The sequence below is a fragment of the Egretta garzetta genome, unplaced genomic scaffold, assembly GCF_000687185.1.
Source record: "Egretta garzetta isolate BGI_Z169 unplaced genomic scaffold, ASM68718v1 scaffold439, whole genome shotgun sequence".
NCBI classification, from domain to species: domain Eukaryota; kingdom Metazoa; phylum Chordata; class Aves; order Pelecaniformes; family Ardeidae; genus Egretta; species Egretta garzetta.
The window spans coordinates 441,666-452,118 of record NW_009260803.1 but is presented as its reverse complement, the minus strand read 5'-3'; the positions used below and the strand labels follow the sequence as shown (position 1 = coordinate 452,118).

The window sequence follows — 10,453 nt, the reverse complement described above, 5'->3', positions numbered from 1 at the left end:
GTTACATTCCCAGTATCCCGCTGTACACAGTACACCCGGCAAGCATCAGGAATTAGTGTTTTCATTCATTCTGAAATGCAAACCTGCATGCCTTTTGGGTTTTATTTGCATGGGCAAACCTTTGTGGGAAAGAAAGATGTAAAGCAGCATCTCCTTCAGTCTGTTTTCCTTTCCGCTCCATGGGTTTCCTCCTCGGAGCGGCCATGCAAAACACAGGACTTGCCTGGGGCTCTCGGGCTGCTGTGCGAGCAGCTCGGAGTGGCAGGAGAGGTCCGGGACGGGTCCTCCAGAGCCGTCGGCTCCGGCTGCACCACCTCCACCAAAGCCGACTGGCGTTGCGTGCTCACTCTGCCTGAGCAAAATCATTACCAAAGTGAAAGGCACCAGTGAATCAAGTCCAGAGATCTCAAATGAGTTGTCAGGAGTTGCGCAGCAAACCATCTGTAGATGTCCTGGTGGGACACAAAAGGCCTGGCTAGCAACACCCAGCTCCTAGCCCCTGGAGAGCTGTCTTAGCCGATCCATTCTCATTTTCTCCCTGTTTTGGGGTGCTGTCAGTCCTGTTTCTCTTTCTGGATTTATCTGGGACAAATCCTAACATTCCACCACCAAGGCGAAGTCAGTTTGGGTTTAAAGGCAACCATGGGCGAAACCGGGCATGTAGGGAGCAGCTTGAGACGCTCGAGGCGAGGAGGCTGGTGGTAGACGGCAGCGTGTGCGTGTGCGTGTGTGTGTGTGTGTTTTCCTTACAGCTCTTTTGAACAAGTTCCCCTCTCTCTGCTCCGACATGCAGAAGCACTCCCCGTTGTGCTCACAAAAAAGCGCCTTTTACAAAGACGTTGGGCTCCGACGGCCTCACCGTGCGTAACCCGGAGTAGCTGCAAGAGGAGATTGGATTTTTCTTTTTGAAATTCTCCTGGGTTTGTTGCATCCCCAGTGCTGCCTCAGCTCCCTCCGGTCCTTCTCCAAGCGCTGGAGCTCAGACCCAGGGGTATTTCAGCCCAGGGGCTCACCAGTGACCACGTCACGGTTTCAAAGGCATTGCCCTCAGCACGGCTCTCCCTGCTTGAGAGCCCCGGTTAGGAAAGCCCGAGTGCGGCTTTCAGAGTGAATGTGCAGGATGTGAAAGTCCAGATTTAGACCCTGTGGTAGCACAAGGCAGAAAACAAGAGCAATGTGTTGGGTAACGTGCTGGTAGCATTCATCCTGGAATAAAAGATACTGGAAATGAATGAAAAAAAAAAAAAAAGGTTCTTCTGAATTTTGAAACCTTCGTGTTGATTTGAGCTGTTTTCCACCTACCCGTGCAATCGTCCCCAGCTGTTGTCACTGCTTGGGGTTGGGATTTTTCTTGCAGGGTGGTGGTGTGTTTATTTAAGTAGGCAAGGGCTTTTTCTGCCTTGCTCTTGGGAGACACTGGGGACTTTTTGTAATTGCCAGCCTCACTTGCAATGCCAGGACTGCAAAGGGCACTGGCCCTCCTTCCTCATGGAGCTTGATGACTTCTGAGCCCTCTCCCTCCTTGTGTCTTGCAGTCCAATAAAGTTCCAGTCGTGCAGCCATCCCACGGAGTCCACCCGCTCACCCCGCTCATCCCTTACAGCAACGACCATTTCAGCCATGGCTCCCACTCGCCCCACCTGCCCGCCGACATCAACCAGAAACAAGGTAATGGAGGCACTGGGGATCGGTGCGGTGGGAGGGGGACAGTGCTGGAGACCACTGAGATCAAGGCTGCCACCTTCCCAGTCCCAAATCAATGGGCAGAGGCAAGAGCTTTGGTCAACTGGGGCATTGCTTAGCAGTAGGAGTTGATTTAGCTTCTTGGCAATGCTTTGTAATCCTGGTCAAGAGGAGTTTGATATCAAAAGGGCCAACCCTGCTGATCAAGTGTGCTCAGTTCTCCACGCACTCTGTCCTGTAGCTTGAGACCAGACCGGAGCCTGCAAGATGATGCATAAGAGTCAACCAGAAAATGGAAAGTAATCTTTCCTTTGACTCATACCCAAACTGTTGTCAGGTTGTCATTTTGAGAAAATAAATGCTTGAAACAGGAAATATTTTGACTAAACAGGATCAGTGTCTAATAGCTGACTGGATTGTTATATGTATGTGTCCGTGGCCACGCGTTACGTGGTTGTCACACGGTTTGGCTCTTTGGGTTCCTGTGTGAGTCCAGGACACGTCAATTAGCTCGCGAGGCTACGGAGGAAAGTACAGTAGGTAGAGGTTAAACCCTGAACTGTAAAATGTAGGTATGTGCGCAGGAACTCACGCCAGCCCCTCGCTATTCATGGCTTACTGGCAAGCTGAGCACAAAATCAAACTTTTCTCAGCCTTACGTTCGTGCGACAGAATCTTTCGACATCTGTTCAGATTACCCAAGCTTTTGCACAAATCTGGTCTTGATTTCATGTGAAGGCAAGCAAATTCCCAGGTTTTTGTCAAACTACATTCAGGAAGGGATTTGGGGTCCATCAGAGCAATCAGTGCAAAAAGAGAGGCACAAAACCAGCTGCTGTGATTTGGGCAAAGCCCTCCACCCAAGAGTGATCCAGACTTCCCCAGAGACACCAGCTTCGCCAAGGACATTAATGTCATTGCTAAACTGACTGGGCATCAAGGGTGTTCTTGGCTGGAGGACGTGCTGAATCATCCCTGGTCTGAACCCAGAGGCCACGTCCTGGACTCATCAGGGCTGCTGATGGGGAGGATTTAGGTCTGGTGTAAAGAGATACCCAGGCACATCCTGGTTTTCTCCCAGCCAGCACATTGCTTATCGGCTACCAGACCATAATACACTCAGCAGAAAAATCCGAGGAGTTAACAAAATAAACCTATTAAAAGCTCAGCTAATGGCAGATTTCCGAATCTCAAGAGGAAGCGTGCAGATTTCTGAGTCCCTGGGGAAGGCGACCCAACACACCTTCTGTCACGCTGCCTCCGCAGACGCCTTGCAGGGACTCACTGTCAGCCTGGAAAGCCCTAAGCAACGTGGGAGCAGCTCGCCCGAGGGATGAGCTGGTTAGATCCCTCCGTGGAGCCTATGATCAGCAGCGGAGGAGCCCCCAAGCGTTCATCTCTGCGGTGGGTCAGCAATGCTGGGAAGCTGGCCTCTGGCTGCCCACCTGCCCGCAGGCTGCAGCAGTGCAGGCACTTCCCAGGCTCCCCTTTCCCATTTAGCCTGGACATTTATGGAGGCAGGGGGAGTCTGTCCATCCCGGAGCCCCCCCAGGTGCTATTTGTGGAGAGGTTCAGACCATCGTCCTCAGCTGGGACCTGCCTCCGTGGTGCAGCTGTGATCAGCTTTGCACCCCCCATCCCTGCGCTGCTGGGGCGAGGGCTTCCTTCCCCGTTCACTCTGGATGCGTCCCATCTCTGGGTTCATCGCGGGAATAGCTCCCATTATCACCTGGTGCAAGCGCTGGAGAGTCACCATCCTGCTCATTCTCACAGCGGCCCTTTAAAGTATTTCGCAGTAGCCCAAGGACACGCAGACAAGGAAATACAGGCAGGATCTTCTGAGTCAGTGGCTGGTGCCCCAGCCACCGGGCCAGCCAGAATAACTTGTGCTCTGGCTTACGCAACTTGTCTTGTTGGAGGTCCAAATCTCGGGAAATCCTGGCAGCTGCCTAGCGCGGATGCTGGGGTTGTTTGACCTTCAGGGGGCTGCTGCATCCCACCTGAGCACAGCTGTAGGTAAATCTCATACTAAATTAGACATTCCTTTCCATTTAGTTATACAGTTTCTTGTGACTAGCTGCGAATAAGATGCCTGGAATCTGTTGGTGTCATTCCTAATTAATAATTTATCATTAATACACCTAGGAGAATAATCCAGACTTCTGAGTTTGCAAACTGCTTGCAGCTAATCACCGATTTATTCAATGTATTTATTGCCCAGGACAGCTGCTGGAGAATCTCTGTACCCCATTTTTTATCTGAGGCTCGTTAGCAGTCAGCGTGAAACGATGCTGCAGCAGAGCTCGGCCCCAGCTCCCCTCCAGTTTGCCAGTCCGGGGGTCAGCTGGAGGCTGCTTTTGCCAGCAGCACCGCAGTTGCCTGCGTCCCACCCGCAGCCCCGGGCTGTGTTCACGTCCAGATAGCAGCGGGTGGATGCTGCGGCTCTCTCCTCCGGCCATGCCGCCTGTGCCAGCGGCTTTGAAGATCGCGCAGGGATTCCCCGTGCGGAGGGTGAATTCCCACCTGGCACCGTACCCACCTCCGCCGTTCCTTGGCACCCACAGAGCCCGCGAGGCGATTGCTTTGAACGGGGACGCAGGTTGTTTAAAATAGAGGTGATGCCTGCTGGAGCATCCCCCTGGTGCTCATGGGGGGTCCCGGGGATGGCGGATGGGAAGGGGGGTGTAGGAACAGCTTTGACCATCAAAGCACCTGAACAGGCTCCCTGGGAAGGGCGGGGGGATGTCTGGAGTCCATCAAGTCCTTACCAAAGCAAGGTGCTGCTTGGCCTCAGGGTGGCACGGAGCAGGGATGATGCTTGTGCAGGAGCAAGCTGCCTTCCCCACCCTGTTACACCAGTGTTTGTGATTCTGCAGCAACGGGGACGACCCACCGCATCCCCACAGAGAGAACCAGGGCGATAAAAAGCGCAATTATAATATCCTGCCTCTTGCAGGCGGCTGTTTCACATATATTCCCCACTGCCCACAAGTGCCCATAGGTGAAGCAGCCAGGGGGCTCAGGAGTGGTCGGGGTCGGCCAGGGAGCGCGGTGCTGGGTCCAACTCATCTCCTTCTCCCTTCTCCCAGGAGTGCATCGTCCTTCCCAGACCTCAGACATCCCCAGTTTCTACCCTCTCCCTCCCGGTGGAGTCGGACAGATCACACCGTCGATGGGATGGTGAGTGTGGATGGCTCGGCCCCGCGCAGCCCCCAGCCCACGGCCGCTCCGTACGGGGGCCATATGTTCATTCAGCAAACCACGTGCGGCCGTTCTCGTAACCTCCACGGTGCTTTCCCCTGGCTTCATCCTTCCTTTCCGTGTGCTGTGTGATGGGGAGGAGGATTTAGCCCTGTTTTAGAGATGGGGAGCAGATCCATGGAAAGGCTGAAGGCTTTGTCCCAGCTGGGGCATCCCTGGAGCGGAATTACAACCTGCCCGATTCAAAACTGTCTCCTGCCTTACCTCTAGTTGCCTGTGTGGATTAGGAAACCCAGGGAGAACTTCCTGCCCACCTCTGCTAGTCACAAGAAAAGCCTCTGGTTTTGAGTAAGAGGTCATTTTCTCCCTCACTGGGGTTTTTGGCACAAACAGTGCTTTCCCTGAGTGTGGCATAATCTAATGGAATGCTCCATCCACCAAGCTGTGGTGCTTCTTGGGGTCTGTCGCGCAGGGAAAAAATATATCGTGGCAGAGATCTGCCCCCGTGAATGACCCCGGTACCCCCAGCCTGGCCGTGGCACAGCCGGCTCAGTGGCAGCCACTACCCCAGGGGGACAGGGAAGGAGGGACCGTGAGCTGGAGCACTCCCAAAACATCCCTCTGCATGAGCCAGCCCCAAGGAGCATCCCATCCCATCTGGCAAAGTGGAGCCCGCTGGGAAACCTGCCCCAGGGACATGAGTTAAAAATGCACCGGTGTGTGCTCTGTGGTCATCGCCGCCGGGTTTTGTCACCGTGACCGTCAGCACGCTGAGGGAGCAGGTCTGGCGGGCAGTGCCGTGTGGGCATCATCACTCTTCGGATTAATTTTTAATCCCGGCCGGTGACGCAGGGACCTCGCAGAGGCTCTCAGGGAGGCCGGTGGCTGCAGGCAGCGGGTCGGGGTGGCCGGGATGGGGGAGAGTGCGGGCAGGGCGACTGCCGGGGCAGGCAGCCAGAACCTCCCTGGTGCCGGCTGATAAAGCCCCAGTAAAGCCCAGCAGAGACCTCCAGGTACAAGAGCATATTGCAAAACGGGAGAGGCGAAGCATATTAAAACACAAAGTAAAATGTTAGCTTTTTATTTTGTTTATGAATTTCGTGTTCCAGACATTTAACCACAAGGAAACAGAGGCTGAGGCTTTTGATACAGAGTTCGGCTTCAAAGAGATTACATTTCGCCTTCTGTGCTAAATCTGCTACTCTTGGGCGATGATTTAACTCCTCATATGATGTGATTCATCCTCAGGAAAAACAAGTACTGGGGTGACTGTGCTATAACATGAAAGAGAGAGTTGGGGGTGAGAAAGGAGCCTGCTTGCCAAATGCAAGGGCCACTCTTGGGGTGGGATGCTGTTAAGGGCAGCCCTGGGCGGGCGGGAGGGAAAAAGCCTGGTTTGCACGAGGTTTTGTCGTTCAGTTGGTGGCAGAGGGAGTTTGCGTTGCTGAGAGCAGCTCCAGCATCCGCAGGGTTTGGCATCCTCAAGCAACCTCGTCAGACACGTTCATTAGTGACTAATAGAGCAGATACGGTAAAGCAGCAAGCAGCCCGACGGAGCAGAGAGCAGCACCGTGTGTGTGACTAATGGAGCCTTTGCTCATCCATTTGCTTGCCCAAAATTTACAAAAAGAGCCCCAAAACCTCTCCCCAAAGTGCCCAGCCCTCAGCCGAGGCTCGGCAGGTCGGTGCGGGTGGGTGCAAAAGCCGCAGCGTTGACCCCGTGCGGGAGGCGGCGGAGGCTGCGGGATGGAGATGCTCGTGCCGGGGATGCTCCCGCCGGGGATGCTCGTGCTGGGGATGCTCATGCCGGGGATGCCGAGGCAGGGTGGCCACACGCTGGCTTCAGATTTTCCTCCACGAGCCGGCAGGCAGGAGCTGGGCAGAAACAGGCTTTGTTCTCGCCGAATGCTTCAAGAGGAGGAGCTGCAATCACTCTCTCTGTAATTAGCTGGGATGACGGTCGGATAAAAGCCTCCCAGAGTCCAGTCGAGTGAGTTTTGCTTACGGGAGCCTGGCAGCGAGCATCAGCGGGGAGCCTGCGGACCGTGTCGCTCACCCGCTCCCCGGGCCGAGCGGCGGCCGTGCCACGCAGCCCCTCCACAGCCCTCCTGCGTCTTTTTTCCCAAGCCGCCCTCGCATCACCGGGTGATACGGGCCGTAGTCGTGCATTCCCGGCCAGCAGGGATTGATTTTGCAATCGCATTAATTTGCACGTCAGAATCACTTTGAGCGAAGCTGCGAGTGCTCGGCCCCTTTCCTGCCCCGGAATCTCAGCCTCTGCAGTAACGCGTGTCGCTTCTGGATTAGCTCCGAGTGTTTTCTCGGCCCTGGGGCAGGCGCGTTCAAACTTCAAAGGTTGTTTCGGTTTCCCGATGCGCGGTAGCACTTGGCTGTTTGTTGGTGTGTTTATACCCGCCGACATCTAAGGGGTGGGAGAGGGCTCCTGCCTGGCAGGGTGTAAACAGAGCCCCACCGCCTCGGCTGCCTTTCCTACAGACAGATCCTGCAGATTTCGGTCAAGCTGAGACACAGCAGCTCCTGGAGAAACAGAAACCTCCTTCCTCCCCAGCAGGGCCCGAGGGCCTGACTGCTGTTATTCCTCTTCAGGGCAGAAACTGTCTTTAGCCCTGAAAAATCCCTGGCATCCAGGAGCTCGGTCCTGGTCCTTCGCAGAGCAGCGGGGTGGCACCGCACTTAATGATGATGGGGGGGGGTGGGTTTTGCTTATTAGAGCTGAAAAAAGCTGGTGCTGGTCTTAGGCGCAGCTCTGTGCTGGAGGAGCATGAGCATCCGCACGGGTTTAAGCACCCCCTCGTGTCCTCCTTGGGCACCTGGGTTTCCATGCGCAGTTTTAGGTCGGGAGCATCTTTGGGCAGGTTTGCAGAAGAAGCCAAGGTGTTTTCTCCCTATGAAAACGTGGGGGCTTTCCCTTGCTGGGAACAAGGAGGAACTTCCTGCATGGTCTTTTTACTACCTCAAAAATAATTTCCAGCTCCAGGTCTGGTACATGCCCAGTCCCCAGTATGAAACAACTTTCAAAAGAAAGGCAGGACCGAGCTCTTGGCTTGTTTCACCATGATGGGAATCCTTAAAAGGATGCGCTGGGGACATCAGGGCGTTTCTGAAGCACGTACCAGGGCAGAGTAGGTGCTTTCTCTCTGAACGCTGGGAGGTTCCCGTGCTTGGGCATCCTCCCAGTGCATCCCACGACCGTGCAGCCTCTTGTGCACCTCACACTCTGACCAGGCTTTACATTTTTTGGTCAAACTGTGCTCTTTTAAGCAATTTCTTCTGTGCAATAGCAACGTCTCCTAATTTTTCCGCACACCGCCCCATTTTGTGTTTTAACAGGATAAACTCAAAGCTGCAGTGTTATTCACATGGGGGATGGAGGGGGGGTCAGAGTTGGATCCAGCCTGTGCAAGGAGGCCCAGCTTCCCCCAAAATAAACTCCAAGTCCTGCATTGCCCCTTGAGCCCGGGGGACAGCCCGAGCATCCTGCCAGCCAGAGCTCCTGGGGCGCTGGTGCTCTGAGTCCCCCGTAGCAAAGGGTATCTTTAGGAAACGCCACGTAGCTGTGGATACTTTATAGACTCTTTCTTCCCGATCCCAGGCAGAGCCAGTCTGTCTATCCGCTCCCGTCATGTGGATTTAGACAGCCGTATTCGTCAGCGCTTTCTGCTGGGGCTTCTTTCTCCAGGTGAGTATGAGCTGTGTGAGACAGGGCAGCGGCTCGGCTGGTCTCGCAGCTTGCAGTCTGTGCCGTAGGAGCTTGCAGCGGACCGCAGCCGCCCAGGGACGGCCACCCACCTTCCCCAGGCAGCCATGGGAAGGGAAGGAGCTTTTAGGCAGTACCTGGTCCAAAGGGCGGTCAGGGGAATATGGAGCATCCCAGGAGGATGCACAACGACTGGGGTTTAATCAGCAGAAGTCACAATCAAGCCAGAAACCCCTGCCTTCAGCTCAACACTGGGGAAAGGGGGTGAAATCCATAGCTCAGGATTTTGCTCCTTGTCATTAACCCTGACTATATCCCTGCCGCCACCACCGCTGGGTTTTGCTCTGCAGAGAGTCATCTGTTTTATTTGGTCTCAGCCTTCAAAGCAGGACAGGCAGCGGGCAGCGATTTGCTCTCCTCCCATCGGTACAACTCATCTGAGGTGTAAGCGCAGCTCCTGCCTCCCCCGTCCCGTCACCGGGCAGCGCGGGGCTGGCATGGTCATGGGCTGGACCCTGCGCACGGGAAGGGATCGGCAGGAGCCGGCCATGCTGCTGCCCTGCTCCCCCCACGAGGACCTGGCCCTGCGGCACGACCCACCTTAAATATCGAGCGGGTTCAACCCCGTGGCACAGCCCAGACCATTCCTACTGGAAGTTCGTGGTCAGCCGGGACCAAATTTTGCCCTCTGTAAATATGCCCAGACCCCAAGTGATGTCCTGGGGAGCAAAATACATCCCCTGTGGATGGAAATCAGAGCCCAGCCCCTCCAGGCGTGCTGGTGGGCAAAGCCCCCGTGGGTCCAGCGAGGACAGCAGCGCCGTGGGGATGCCTGTGCACGCAGTGTGTGCTCATGCACCAGCTTCTGCTTCTGCTTCGTGTTGTCCTGAAGAGCCATTAGTGGAGGATTCCCGCAGGAAACCGTGCAAACCCTTACTCCCTGCAAACCCCTACCCATGCAAAGCCTTACCCATGCAAAAACCTCGATCCGTGCAACCCTCGATCCATGCAACCCTCAATCCATGCAACCCTCGATCCGTGCAACCCTCAATCCATGCAACCCTCGATCTGTGCAACCCTCGATCCGTGCAACCCTCGATCCGTGCAAGCCCTTGTGCCCGCCGCAGAGGCGAGGGAGCGCTGCCTGCCCTCCTTGCTCTCCAAGGCATCGCTTTGCCCAGCCTCGCAGGCGAAGGCCGGAGAGGAGCTAACGGTTCCCTGCGGAGGCCCGGCAGCCTCCCCGAGCCCAGCGCAGGAGCTCCCGCTCGCAGGATTTTGGGGCTGATTTTGCAGCGCTGCTGCAGCCGAAAAAGTACACCTGGTCAGATAAGGATCAGACTGCGCTGGTGGATTAAATTAAACAGCTTTTCTTTTCGTGCCAGCATATCTAATGAACAGTTCATCTCCCATGGGCAATTCTGCCATCTCAAGCTGCAGTCATAAAGTGGCAAGCTTGGCAAAGCCGACTGCGCTGGCTTTACCCTCTGAAACTCTTGAGAGCGAGCTAATGAAGCTTGAAAGCTAGCGAGACCTCTCATGATCTCAGTCCCGTGTTGGTGGAGAGCATTGCTTAGGCAAGGTGCACCTCCTAGAGTTGCAGTTTGGTTCATGTTCGGACTTATGCTATTTCTGTTAAAAGAAAGGTGCGGGGTGGTCCTAATCTCTCCCATCCAAACCCTGGGTTGAGTTTGTTGTTCCTTTCTGCAGTGCTAATAAGCGAGTGCAACAACAGAGATCTGAGTAGCTGAAACCGCTGGCTGAAAGCGCCCTTGATCTCGGCCAGGCTGGCTCCCGCTGCAGGCAGGTTCCTCGCCGCCGTGCGGCACCCGGACCCTTCCCACCCCCCTGCCC

General features: G+C 55.3%; 1 protein-coding gene across 1 annotated transcript in view; it reads left to right on the top strand.

Moving 5' to 3' along the window:
• TCF7 (transcription factor 7) overlaps positions 1-10,453 on the top strand; it is a gene marked incomplete at its 5' end in the record, with an annotated part of 72,872 nt that overhangs the window by 51,108 nt on the left and 11,311 nt on the right. Inside the window, 3 exons of the mRNA XM_035902242.1 lie at positions 1,536-1,668; positions 4,773-4,863; positions 8,498-8,584. Coding sequence (XP_035758135.1) covers positions 1,536-1,668; positions 4,773-4,863; positions 8,498-8,584 — 311 coding nt within the window. The remainder of the gene's footprint in view (positions 1-1,535; positions 1,669-4,772; positions 4,864-8,497; positions 8,585-10,453) is intronic.